This window comes from Canis aureus, chromosome 11 (assembly GCF_053574225.1).
Source record: "Canis aureus isolate CA01 chromosome 11, VMU_Caureus_v.1.0, whole genome shotgun sequence".
Lineage (NCBI taxonomy): Eukaryota > Metazoa > Chordata > Mammalia > Carnivora > Canidae > Canis > Canis aureus.
In genome coordinates this window covers 35,023,111-35,037,380 of record NC_135621.1, presented here as the reverse complement: position 1 = coordinate 35,037,380, position 14,270 = coordinate 35,023,111, and the positions used below count along the sequence as shown (strand labels likewise).

The window sequence follows — 14,270 nt, the reverse complement described above, 5'->3', positions numbered from 1 at the left end:
AGGTGTTTGCGGCTTGATCGTCCCGCAGGAAGACATGCCATTCTGTGATTCTGGCATCTGTCCGGACATCATAATGAACCCACACGGCTTCCCATCACGAATGACGGTCAGTACATTTCTCAAAGGTACTGCTTTAAGGAAGAAAGCAGCAGTGGGTTCGTAGGAAGTATTAGCCATGTGACCCTGAAACTTATTTTTAGAAAGGGCCTTTGACCCTCTTGCCACATCACTAGGTTCCCCCGACTGTGCTGGGTTACTCTTCCCTATGGAGGGCTCGCGTGCGGAGCAGGTCTGCCCTTCCCTTTGAGAGCTGTCTTCTGAGGGATGAACTTAGCCCACGGCAAAGAGAGCCTCTTGTATTGACCCTAGTGGATCTCCCTTTCCATGGTTGTTGTTTGGCAGTCTGGCTCCACCACTTAGCAGCTATATGACTTGGGAAAGCTGCTTAACCTGTGTATACTTGAGCTCCCTCGTGTACAGGGAGGGAAGTAACTGCCTGTCTCAGTTTCTGGGGGCACAAACCTGGGTCCCACATGTCAACCTTAAGGCCACACGTTAAGAGAGCAATATATACTTGCCACTATTAATTTATCACTCTTATTAATAGTAGTAATATCACAGTCTTTGGGGGGAGTCGGCCACAGCTAAATAAATAGATCTTCTACACCACAGGAAGGGGCTCACTTGGGTTGTTGCATCCCAGGTGGGAAAGCTGATTGAGCTGTTGGCGGGCAAGGCTGGCGTGCTGGACGGGAGGTTCCACTATGGCACTGCGTTTGGAGGCAGCAAAGTGAAAGATGTGTGTGAAGACCTCGTTCGCCATGGTTATAACTACTTGGGGAAAGACTTTGTGACATCTGGCATTACAGGGTAAGTACATTTGTAGACATTTTTAAGAAAAAGTTTGATTTTATTAGAATAAGAAGTCAGAGTCTTTAAGGTATACCTTAAGATGAGCTTCACTCTTGTAAGAAATCGGACACAAGAAAATCTAAATTTGCTGTGGAGGTGTTAGCTGATGCTACAGTGATCATGTTGCACTATGTCAGCATATCAAATCAACACATAGCACACTTTAAACTTGTTCACAGTTATATGTCAATTATATCTCAATAAAACTGTGACAGGGGCGGGGAAGGGGATTGGGGATCCAAATTCACCAAACTGATAAATTAAGGAGTGGTGCTTTACTGGTGAGGCAATCATTTTAAAAGGAGAAAAGACTTAATTTACCAACATAGATTTTCTATACAATTTTTAATTATATATAATGCAAAATCCCATAACTATTAAACTTTCTCTGCATTAATAGGACAAATATCAGGTAAATTGTGCTCAGATAGCCTGAGACCTGACATTTGCATATTCATTCACTGGTGTGTGAAAGATCTAACATGTGCTAGGCATTAAGTATATAATGGCAAACAGAATAGGGTCCTTAAGCTGTGGAGCTAACCAATGATATTTGTTTCTAGACTTATTAAAAATTAAGACAAAAAAGAGTCCCTTCTTAGCAGAGCCTACCCTGACTCCTTAATCTGAAACTACAACTCTGTATTGCCCATTTCCTACTTTATTTTTCTCTCTAGCATCATTATCAAATACCCTGTGTAATAATACTAATACCATTACCTGTCTCCTCCGTGAAAGCAGGGCTCATTTGTTTTGTTGGTTGTTTTATTTCCTGTGTCTGCACACAGCAGACTCTCCATAAATATTTATTCAATAAAGAAATGAAAACAAATCAGTACAAACAGCTCTCACCAAAATGGAGGCAGAGAATGGGTTAGGACACCTCTGTGAAGTGGAGTGTGTTCCAGCAGAGGTACAAAAGGTGAAAAGAGTAGCCCATTTGAAGACTGTTTCTTGTAGAGGGGAGTTTGACACCTTCCAAGGGGAGGTGAGGCTGCACAAGGGGAAGAATGTTCTCACGGGCAGAGCTCTTGCTCCTCCCATTAACTTGGGAGAACCAGAGATCCCTGAAATTCTCGTAAATGACAGACTTTTGAAACTTGACTCACACATGGTTTTAAAGGATCAACTCAGTTTCTTAAGTTAAGACACACATTGTGTTTTGTGCCAGATAAAACTCTGGGACATAGTGTTTATACCATTCTTCTGATGCTTCAAACTGCTTGTATACAAGTGAAACTGGGCCTGAAAGTATATGTAAGAACCCAGGACTTGATTTGGTGCTGCACATAGATTATCCAGGTGGGATTAAAATGGTCAGAATTGGTATCTGTTAAAAATATTGAGTGGTCTCTAAAATGTTCTGTCCGAACTGTGGTAACATAGATTTCCTTAGGTGTGTCATACCTAGGTGTTCTAGAAAATCACATTACAGGAAGAGAGTAATGGTCCATTTCAAAAGTGATTCATTGAAGTAATTGAGGTCCACTTCAAAATTTGCATTTGCCGTGGCAAAACATGGTCTTGGTTTTGTTCCTCATCCAGAAATAATGCAGAAGTTGACCAAAAAGTGTACAGAACAATGAATGAATTTGTTTGGCCTGCTGAACGTAGTTTTACTGAAAAATTTGGATGGGTTATGCTCTGCTTCCCATAGATAACTTTAGGCTCTGTCTACACCACCTTCCTCTGTGCCCTAGCTAGTATTTCATGTCTGCCAGTTGTCTCAGGGGCAAAGTTTGAGAAATAGTAGTGTAGCTTGTGAGTTGAAAGTTTTCCCAAAGGGCTTGCAAACACATTCACCCACCAGCTTCACCCCTTGCCAAATTCTTGAGCATAACTAGAAGGGAAAATTGCACACGCCTCTCTTCAGTGGGTGATGGATGGCATTAGGTGAGTCTACCAGGAGCAGCCACACCGAGGAGGACTGGAATCATTGATGATCAGAGATGGAAAGGACCTTGCTCTGACCCCCTTGTACAACTAGGAAACTTGGGATAAGGAGGTCACATAAGGACTGCATGACAGAGCTGGGACAGGGGTCATGTCTCCCGACACTCCGTCTTTTGTGCCCTGCAGTCCCTTCTGTGTCCCCATGAATTTGGCCATCCCTTACTGGCACAGCGGCTTGGAGGCCAAGATACTGGTGCTGGTGGTGCTGAGGGTGCTAGGAGGTAAGGCAGGGGCGCAGGGGCCTCCGCGTGGTGCTCGTGGCCTTTGCTGTTTCCGCTCCTTCTTGGTGCCATGGCCCACACGTGCACATACAGTGTTTGAGCTGGGCCAGCGCGGCTGGGAGAGCCCTAGACATGCTGCCCTGCTCACCAGCTCTCATTAACCCCTCAGACTCTCTGTGCCTGTGCCTTCATCCTCAAGATAGGAAGGACAGTGGCTCCCTCCCCTGATGCTATATGGAGCAGGTGGCACATGGTAACTTCTCCCCTTCTTTTGAGGAGGTTGTGGGGCAGTTAAACTTTCTTAGAGGCACCAACCCCCCCCCACCCCTGCTGTTGCTCCAGACTAAAGGAGAAAGGTTTCTTCTGTCAGAGCACTGAAATAGTCACCGTCTTTTATAACCCTTATTACAGTTTTTCTAAGGATTCATTGAGTCAGCTGCGTTCTAACAGACATTTACTGAGCACCAATTCTGTGCCAGGCAGGGTCACTGCTGCTAGAGCCATAGTGACCAAGGAGACAAAGTGCTGATCCTGAGGCGTTCCTCATCTGTGATGGGGAAGACCTATAATAATCGGGGAAATAATAAATGTATGTTATAATATCAAGTGGTGACAAGTGCTCTGAAGGTAAAACCAAGGTAAGAGTTGAGACAATGTGGGGGCACACTGATGGTGGGGTGGGAGGAGCACTCCTTTACATAAGGTGATAAGGGAACAGGAAGTCTCTGGGGGTGAAATGTTTCACAGCCATGTGAATACCTGGTAGAAGAATGTTTTACAAATAGTAAGTGCAAAGGCCCTGAGGCAGACAGGCTTGCTATGTTTGAAGAGCAATGAAGAGGCTGGTATTACTGGAGCAGAATGAACAATGGGGAAAGGGAATAGGATGTGAGTCTGAGAGGGGCAAGAAGCAGATTATATTAAACCTTATGGTGTGATAGAAAATTTGGATGATACGGATTCTGAGTGGTAGGAAACCATATGGAATTTAGAGCAGAAGAATAACTTGCTGTGATTTACATTTTAGGAGTCACTCTGGTTTGTTTTGTGAAAAACAGATTGTTGAGGGACAGGAACGGAGGCAGGGAGAGCAGCCAGAGGGCTGTCTGTGGGGGTCCAGGCAAGAAAGCCTGGTGGCCGGACCTGGGTGGGGGGTAGGGGTGAAGGAAGGACCATCCTGTACGTACTTATTCACAACCTTTTGAGTTTTCATTTATTAATGAAACAGTAGGTCTTCTGATATATCTATGGTGTGTTTCTATTTTCAGATATAGCCTTCTCATTCCATGCAGACTGAAAATCACCCTCCCAGTCACTCATGAACCCGTTCTGGAACAAACCAGGCCCTGCCAGTAAGGGGTCCTGGAAAAGGCTACCTCTTCTTAACCCAAACCTGATTTCTTAGCCCAAAACTCTGACATTTCTTTCAGCGAGCCCTTAGAAGCATACATCTATTTTGGCCCGGTGTACTATCAGAAACTGAAGCACATGGTGTTGGATAAGATGCATGCCCGAGCCCGGGGGCCACGAGCTGTTCTCACCAGGTAAGAGAAGGGCAGTTACAGAATTTATAATGCAGCCAAGTCTATCTTGCATTTCCTAGATGCAGCAATAAGCAGACTCAGCGAAGTTTTGGTTTCCTAGAAATGTCAAAATTTGGAGTGTTAGACATCAACAGGAATGCTGTGTGTCTGCTTAGCATGAAACAATAGCGGCTGATTCAGAATCATTCCAGAGGCTTGAGAGCAAACCCCTCACTGGTCCTGTCAGTAGTCGCTGAATATAGTCCTTGACTGTACCTGTCTGCATAGACCATCTTATTCAAAGAGGTTCATATATGAGAATGTGGACACACTTACAGACCCACCGCATTACACACATGGATACACCTGCATGCTCCCTCGTATACACAGAAAACACAAACATACAGTGTTTGGGAGCCCAAGCCACAGCTGTCATTTATTAAAACTTCTGTTACTGGAGCAGAAGATCCTGCACTGGGGTCCAGTGTGCCCCATTCACCAGTGTATTCTCCACTCTAAGCACAGTGTTGTATGTTAATGAATGGTTGGGTATAAATGTTGGGAAGGGAATCACAAATGCTAAGTTTCGTGTGTTCTGGGTACTACATTTTCTGGCTAGAAAAGCATATTTCAGGGCATTGGTTCTCCACCACAAGCACTTTGGCCTCCCAGGGGACATTTGACATCTTGGGATGTCACAGCTAGAGGTGTGGGGAGGGAGCTACTGGCACCTGGTAGGTGGAGGCCAGGAAAGCTGCTGAAGATCCTACAGTGCCCAGGGCAGCCTGCACCACAGGAAATGACCCAGCTCAGTATGAGGTTCGTGCCAAGGCTGAGGAACTGCTCCCAGGAGAGGGAGCATAGGCCTTGAGGCCAGATAGACATGGATGTGAACTCACCTCTACCTCGTAACTTTACCACAAGTCTTGGACAGATCACTTAGCTTCTCACAGCTTCAGTTTTTCTCATACGTCAAGAGGTGACAGTAATGCCCACTTCACAGCGTGTGGGGAACAGTCAGATGTTCAGATACGGAATGTATATGGTGCCAATCCATGGGGGATGCTCCATAACTGCCCAGGTCCCTGCCTGCTTGCACTCATCATGGCTCGATGTTCCATATAGGGCAAGGGTTCAGGGCGAAGCAGTCAGTGTCTGACTTTACTTTTTTAAACCAAGGGAGAGGTATGGATGACTCAGTTCCATGACCATTTAAAACTGAGTAAATGCACATACCTGTTGAAATGCTGTGTGTGGTCCAAATTGCAGAAGAGGGAAGTGAAGTCAAGATTCTCAAGACCCTAGTGACCCAGCAGTGAGACCCAACTTGGTTTAGGTGTTCCTGTCCCTTGAGCGCTGTCCCTCTGGAGCTTCCATTTCAGTTAGAACATCCAAAAACTATTCCAGAGGAATGAGTGTCAAAACAGTTATTTTCTATTTTGTACTTTGTTGTGTACAGAGTTATTACTTCTGTGCATTCTGTGGGAAGACTACCAGGGGTGCATTTGTCCGCCCACTTTTTTGATTGGTTTAATCCAAGTTTTGGTTTCTGCCCACATGTGATCTAGCCACCTTCACTTGTCCAATGGCCACAGATGGAGGGACTCCTCTCCTATCCCAGGTATTCTGTCAGCAGATAAAGACAGCCCTTGTGCTCAGTGATGAAGTTTCCACTACAGTGTGTTCATTTTGATCATTTGTAAGTTTTTCACACGTAGATTGTCTTTGAAAGAATAATCTACAACTTAAATTGAGCTCCCAATATAACTTTGGCAACAACAAAAGGTAAAATTTCAGCATGGGTTGGCATACGCCCTGTTTACCTTTTTAAATCTAAAGCAAGCTTGAGGGAACCCTGGGTGGCGCAGCGGTTTGGCGCCTGCCTTTGGCCCAGGGCGCGATCCTGGAGACCCGGGATCGAGTCCCACGTCGGGCTCCCGGTGCATGGAGCCTGCTTCTCCCTCTGCCTGTGTCTCTGCCTCTCTCTCTCTCTCTCTCTCTCTCTCTCTCTGTGTGTGTGACTATCATAAATAAATAAAAATTAAAAAAATAAATAAATAAATAAAGCAAGCTTGATGTTGGTGGTCCCCCCGGGACCCAGAGAGTGTCACTCCAAAGTCAGCTAGCCAGAGATCCCTGGGTGGCGCAGCGGTTTGGCGCCTGCCTTTGGCCCAGGGCGTGATCCTGGAGACCCGGGATCGAGTCCCACGTCGGGCTCCCGGTGCATGGAGCCTGCTTCTCCCTCTGCCTGTGTCTCTGCCTCTCTCTCTCACTGTGTGCCTATCATAAATAAATAAAAATTAAACAAAACAAAACAAAACAAAATCAGCTAGCCAGGGCAGCCCTGGTGGCTCAGCGGTTTAGCGCCAACTTCAGCCCAGGGCCTGATCCTGGAGACCTGGGATGGAGTCCTACGTCAGGCTCCCTGCTAGGAGCCTGCTTCTCCCTCTGCCTGTGTCTCTGCCTCTCTCTCTCTCTCTCTCTCTCTCTCTCTCTCTGTCTCTCATGAATAAATAAATAAAATCTTTAAAAAAAAAAAATCAACTAGCCAGGGAGCTCAGTTTTTTCTTTTCTTTTTTTTTTTTTTTTTGTTTTTTTTTTTTTTCTCTTTTCCTTTTTAATAGTTTGTGTCAGCACTACCTGGCTAGGGCTGCCTGTGCTGTTTCAGAATCCCCTGACTGTCCCTGCACCCTGGAATCCTTTTGAAGGATTCCCAAGCACGGCAGATACATAAGCCACAGGGAAGCTCTTCAGGGGACTCATAGCTCCCAGCTCACCCCCGTCTGAGGAGGAATGGAACATGTTCATACATGAAGGACAGCTCAGACAGTGTCTGATTCCATGTGATTCCTGATCTATTCCAATTTTTTAAAAAATCCATTTGATTCTTTCCATGTTTGTTTCTCAGTAACTGGAGCCCCAACAACTACTGGGGGACCCAGGCTTCCTCCACGCTCTCTTCTGTTTAGTTTCTCCACTTTCAGACAACAGAACTGAAACATCTCTGAAAATACTCCAAAGACATTCTTCCCTGATGTGAGGACAATAACAGTAACGGTATCATGATGGTGGTAGTATGATGATATGTTGATTTATTATTCCATCACATAATATGACTTCTTACTACCACTTAATAACAGTAGCAGCCACTAGTATTGTCCTCCCATGGCTCTTTGGGAGCCTTACATCCTATGTTGTACAGATGCGGCTGAGGGGCAGGCTGAGCAGCTCCTCAGGTTACCGTCCCGTGAATGATTTGAACCAAGGTGAGCCTGCTCTGGAGCCTCGTGTGCTTGGCCAGGACGGGATGCTGCCCTTTGTTGGTTCAGCAGAATAATGACACATCTGTCTGATTTGTCTCCAAGGCAGCCCACTGAAGGTCGGTCTCGTGATGGCGGTTTGCGTCTTGGAGAAATGGAACGTGACTGTTTAATCGGCTACGGAGCCAGCATGCTCCTACTAGAGAGACTGATGATTTCAAGTGATGCCTTTGAAGTTGATGTCTGTGGGCAGTGTGGACTTCTGGGGTATTCTGGCTGGTAAGTGGGTGCCATATGCCTCTTGTACCGCACACCTTGCCTCTTAAATCATAGCTCAGGAATCGACCCCAGATCCCACCCACATATTACCCATACTGCCCCATCCACGCACTCCTAGAACTGGGGATTTTATATGTATCTGTTTAGTTTGTCTGCCTAATGCTCTGCTTTCTACACTAGAGTTTAAATACCCAAGGAGTATGGACTTGCTCTTCTTCTTTTTTTTAAGATTTTATTTTGCAAGTGAGTGAGAGAGAGAGAACTAGTACAAGCAGTAGCGGGGAAGGGCAGAGGGAGAAGCAGACTCCCTGCTGAGCAGGACTTGGGACCCGATCCTAGGACCCACAGATCGTGACCTGAGCCAAAGGCAGACGCTCAACCAACTGAACCAATTACGCACCTGATTTTGTCTTTTTAATATTTTTTCAAACACCTTTTATCACTGTTTACCTGTAAAAAAATTGCTAGCGGATCCATTGTCAGATATGAGAAGTACAGCATGTTGTAACTAGAACTTTTTAGAGAACATTTTGTTGAATGCACTTATTTAACTTCAAACCCAGAGAGCCCGGTATGTTGTGCAGGTTACGTAGCACATTGGTGACCAGGACCAGGACCTGACACCCTGGCCCCTTGTCTGTGCTCCAGCTGAACAGCAAGCTGTTTTACACCATGAATTCCATGATAGCAGAGCCTAGGTCTGTCTCAGGCACTCACTCAACACACAGAGTTTGCTGAGTGCCAGGCACTCTTCCAGGCCCAGAGTGCAGTGGTGAATAAGACACATGAATGACTGCTCACAGGGAATTTACCTTCTAGTTCATTCCAACTACATTGGAAGCCCTCCTGCAGGGGCTCCCTGCTCAGTGGGAGCCTGCTTCTCTCTCCCTCTCCTTCCCCCTCCCCCTCCTTGTGCTCTCTTGCTCTTTTTCTCTCTCAAAAAGATCTTTAAATTTATTTTTTTAAAAAAGATGAAGCTACATGTTTGTTGGTTTTGTTTGTGTAGACAGAGCATCTTTACACCTCTTAAGTGGAGAAAAGGTGTTCCTTGCACTGAGGAACAGCTACCGTGCCTTGGGTTAGTCACCTCTTGTGACCCTGACTGAGCCTGTTGGCAGGAGGACCTGTAGCTTACCATCTCCACTTACTTTCCTACCAGAGATGAGGTCTAACGAGGTCTGAAGTGGGTCCGCAGGGACAGGAAGCTGCCTTGACTCCCTAGTCAGCCTTCTCCTGACCTCCCAGAGCCTCTTCTCCCCAGGGATGCATCATCCCCTGGAGGAGAAAATTAGGCCCAGTTGTGCAATCCTTGCCAGAGTTCGAGGGCTTGAAGGTTACCTGGGCCACCTTCCCCTGCTGAGTCTCCCCTCAGTGAAGCCTCCTTCTCAGCCCTGCCACCCTAGGCCTCCAGTTTCTTGGTTGAATAAAGCAAATCAAGAGCCAGAGTGAGCAAGCATCTTCAAATATAGTATATGCCTCGCTTGGTAAATGACAGACCTTTTAGCCAATTATTCAGTGGGTTTTTGCATAGAAGAGTTGATGAGACTTGTCCATGAAGAAATCATTTCATTTAAAAACGAACACAAGAGGTGGCCATTTGCAGCTCATTCCTTTCATTAGGTTGCAGAGACAAGTGATATGATTCTAAGCATGAGACTGGCTCTTGTATCAGTGACTGGGGTGGGGATTTCAATTCGGAGATTCTATTCGCCTTTTGAAATGCATATTGAATTTGTGTTTTATTGTCCTGGCTGTGTAACAACGGCCACACAGTGTAATAGGAAGGTGCCCGGGACCAATGCCACTGTGCTTGCATCTCCAGATTTGGCACAAGGATTTTTAAGTCATTTGCTTTGAAAAGATGGTAGAAGAACCATTTTATTAAAAATAGGGATCAAGAAACTTCAGAATGGATTTCCTTTCCTTCTCCATCCTCCCTGCATTTTCTCCTGTGCCCCCCACCCAAAGAAGAGAGAGAAAGAGAAAGCAATAGACCAGATTCTCTCATGTACTTTGACAACCTTGCCCTCTCTATCACTGAATCTTCAGGGAAACTAATGAAGGCAGTAATTGATCTCAATATTATTCTGTTAAATTCTTACCTTCTTTCCTGCTTCATTTCTGTCTCATTTAGAGATCATGTGATGGCAGTGCCTGATTTTGAAGCTCATGTGTGTCATGTGTATTATATTTGAAATCCTTTGAAAGAGGGCTAAATCAGGTTACACAGTTTAAGGATATTCTCTGTAATTAAACAGACCTGGATGTAGTGTGTCTGATTTTGAGTGGCCCGCTTGTACCCTTGTTGCCAACAGAAAAAAATCCTAATCTAGTCTGGTAGTCTTAACAGCCTCCTTGTGTGCGGCTGTCTGGCAGAAGAGCATAATGATGCTGTGCCTTTCCATCATTACCTGGGCGTGTGTGCTGGGCAGTGTCGGGGGAGCACGGGCGTGTGTAGGAGGAAGTCGCTCTTTAATGAACAGCACAATGGAGGCTGAGTAATTAGAGCAGTTCAGAACCTTGAAACTGGCCTTTTGTCAGTGATTTGCACATTAGTAAGGCATTGCTATGGGGATGTTTACAGCAAGACTGTTGTTCAGCAGTAGACGTGAGGGGCATAAGTCACAAAAGAGAGGTCCGGAAGAAAACTGCAGAGAAAAGAAAATCCCTATTAAGATAATTAGCTCATAGAGGACGTTTCCCTGGACAGTCATTTCTCATGTGGAACCACAGCTGCCTTCTTTTGCTGCCTTTGCCCTAAAAAGTCAGTTTATTTTATTGTTTTGGGTCAAGCTTCTTCCTTTTGAAATTGTTCCAGACATAGGGTAAGGTAACCAAAGGGCTTGTAATTTGTATGTGTGTGTATATGTATATATATTTCTATGTATGTGTGTATGTAGGTATATGCATTGGAACACTTTAAATGATGGAGAAATATTTAATAATAGAGAAGGTTTGAGGGCTTCCTGGATTATGAAACCAGCACGTATGGAAATTTTTAGAAAGCTTGAATTGAAGTTGCAGAGTACTATAGACAGAACCAGCAAGAAGTTGCTTCAGTTAAAACCATTTCTCCAATCTAATTAAAGCATGAACATGATTCCTGAATAAATTAAGTCAACCAGACACATTAAAAACATAGTTCTTAAATGATAATGCATTAAGAGGTCTTTAGGTGCAATCTTTTAGGAAGAAGTCTTTCACCATGTTTGTGTTAGTACTGTTGATGGGACCCAGCACTCTCTGTGTGTCCTCAATTCTCCACGGGGACCACACTGGTGGCACAGGCCTGTGCCGGCTCATCTTTCCCCCGTCCCTTCTCAAGAAGCTCACATCTGTAGCATCACTCACACCACACTCAAAATCTTAGTACTTTTCTTTTCTAAAATATTAAAAGCTTGATTTTGGTGATTTTATAAATGATCCCTGTACTTTATAAGGTATTCAGTGTTATAAAAAAATAAAGAAAAAATGTAAGTAGTCACATTAATTCTCATCACCCAAAGATGACCACTATGAACATTTTAGTGACTCTTTTTGGGACATCTGTTTGTGAGCCTTAGCTGCCCCAGACTCGAGGTGTAGGGTGAGGTCCTATTTTGGTCTGAAACCTGAGAGGATAGTTTGCTTTCTCCCTGGGGAGACTCTTCATTAGTTGTAGCCATTAATTAAGAACTAAGTTCGGTTCCCTGGCTCTTCCTGAAGGAAGAGAAAAGAAAATTCTAATTGGAATAGACATGTCTTGATCAGGAGCACAGGCTTTTGTAGGGATTTGATGGAAATATATGCACACAGGGAGAGCATGTTGTAAGTACAGTAGCTTCTACTAGTTGAAATAACCAAGCTTGAAGAGTGCTGGAAAAATAAATAACATTTGATGGCCACCACATTCTATATGAAAGCCTTGTGTTCCTCATCACACTGAAAGTGTCTCAGTGACAGATGAAATTGTAATTGTTGAAAATCATGCCTTGAAGAGTATAATATAATAAATTTCTATCAAATACTTGGAGATTGAATTGATTTTCAAAGTTTTCAACAATGAAAAAGTCTAAGTCTGAGTGACTTCAAGACGGCTCAGATTTCTGGGCCTCACTCAAAACAAGTAAATTGGAAAATGTTTTGCATTGTAAAGAGAAAGATCTAGAAACATGGTAGTAACTGAATGAAATTGCACGCTTTTAAAACTGCAGGAGTGATAGGTGTTTTGTTTTTCCTTTTGCTTCTTGGATGCTGCTTTTTGGGGACTGAGGGAGACTTGGAGGGGGCACAATGTACATATCTGGTAGCAGGCAGGACTGAACCCCAATGAATAGAATAGACTGATAGGATGGCAGTAAAACTTTGTAGAGAAAATTCTTACTTCTATATGCAGGGCTTCGTTGCCGAGTCGCCGTCCCTCTAACATGTACTGATTTGGGTTTCAGGTGCCATTACTGCAAGTCATCATGCCATGTGTCTTCCCTCCGCATCCCATATGCCTGCAAGCTGCTCTTCCAGGAGCTGCAGTCTATGAACATCATCCCCCGGTTAAAACTGTCCAAATACAATGAGTAAGGACAGAAAAGGTGATTATTTAAAGAGAACAACCGGTAGTTCCAACACAGTGGATAGTAGAGGGGATTGAGGACCACGTCTCCTTCTGTAATTCCTTTGAATGTACCCCCTCAAAGAAGAAAGATGAGGAGGCTTTCTTACACTAGGGATGGACCACGCAGCCTTGATCAGTGAGCCACGGGCACTGGGAGATATATGCTGCCAACACGGACCGTGATGCAATGTCTTGTTCCTGTACTGAATGCGATTCACAAATGGATGTGACCTAAAAGATAAATAAACTTTTATTTATGTTCTGGTATCTTGACATCTACTCATGAGAAAGATCAAGTGAATGGTTATATTTTTTTAATATCTTTTTTTTTTTTTTTTTCCCCAGAAACCATTCCAGGCAACTCTGATAATTTTGAGGAGAGTTCCCTATCCTTCTAGGAAGTTTTCAGTTCTCTAACAAAGATTAGAAAGTGCGTGTTCCAAACTGAGACATCCTTGAGGAAAAAAAATTGTGTCGGGTCGATATTTCTATAAACTAGCAGATACAGCATTTGAATAGGTGTTTGAGAAATACCATAATATGAAGTGGCCAAAATTGTTGAGTTCGTCCTGCTATGGTTTTCTTTTTTCAAGTTATTTGTAAGTTCCTTGTTTTAACAACTACCAATTAGATTCCTATTTTAGGTAATGATAGAGTAAACTTTTTCAGGCCACCCTCGAAGCCCTTTTCCCCTCAAGGATTTGCCATGTTGGAAGTGGCACAAGGACAAGAGACTGAAAAGCCACACCAAAGCGCCTGAGAGGCCACAGCCCTGACCTGAGCTTTGGCAGAGCACAAGAGCTGGAAGACAAAACCGTGAGCTCAGAGTTGCCCAGACACCCAAACAAGAAAGGCCAACATCCCAAGTAGAAAGAAAGCTCATTGAGGTGAGCCCAACTTCTCTACCACCTTTCCCTTTTATGAGTCTGCTCAGGCTGCCACAACAGAATACCACAGACCAGGTGGCTTACACAACAGAAATGTATGTTGTTGCCATTCTGGAGGCTTGAAGTCCAAGATCAGAGTACTTGCCAACAGGTTTGGTTTCTGGTGAGGACTCTGTTCCTTTCTGGCCACAGATGGTCACCTTCCCACCGTGTCCTCACACAGCCTTTCCTTGATGTGCATGAGGAGAGCAAGCAAGCTCTAGTGTCTCTTCCACTCCTTGAAAGAATTCCCTTTCCTGTCACATTATGGCTCCTGTGACCTCACTTAACATTAATCACCTCCTTAAAGGCTCTACCTCCACACACAGTCCCATCGGAAGCTGGGGCTTCAACATAGGAGTTTTGGAGGGACACAATAGTCCTCAAGGCATTTGCCAACTCGGAACGCACAGGTGGAAATACTAGCAGTGTCTGCTCAAGCTGAACGTACCCAGCAATCTCCCTCATAGGTGTATGTATGCCCAGCAGACGCATATCCATACATGTCACCAATGGGCATGTACCAAAATGTTTCCCACAGCATTATTTATAGTGGTCCCGGTTTATAAATAATCCCTGCCCACTAGCAATAGGATAAATGTTGG

At 44.5% G+C, this 14,270-nt stretch overlaps 1 protein-coding gene across 3 annotated transcripts in view; it reads left to right on the top strand.

The window, feature by feature from the left end:
• Positions 1-13,006, top strand: part of POLR3B (RNA polymerase III subunit B) — a 107,350-nt gene extending 94,344 nt beyond the window's left edge. For all 3 annotated transcript variants that reach the window (XM_077914776.1, XM_077914775.1, XM_077914777.1), the window contains 5 exons: positions 3-106; positions 704-870; positions 4,517-4,630; positions 7,975-8,148; positions 12,576-13,006. In XM_077914776.1, coding sequence (XP_077770902.1) covers positions 3-106; positions 704-870; positions 4,517-4,630; positions 7,975-8,148; positions 12,576-12,705 — 689 coding nt within the window. In that variant the 3' untranslated portion in view covers positions 12,706-13,006. The remainder of the gene's footprint in view (positions 1-2; positions 107-703; positions 871-4,516; positions 4,631-7,974; positions 8,149-12,575) is intronic.
• Positions 13,007-14,270: the final 1,264 nt, after the last annotated feature.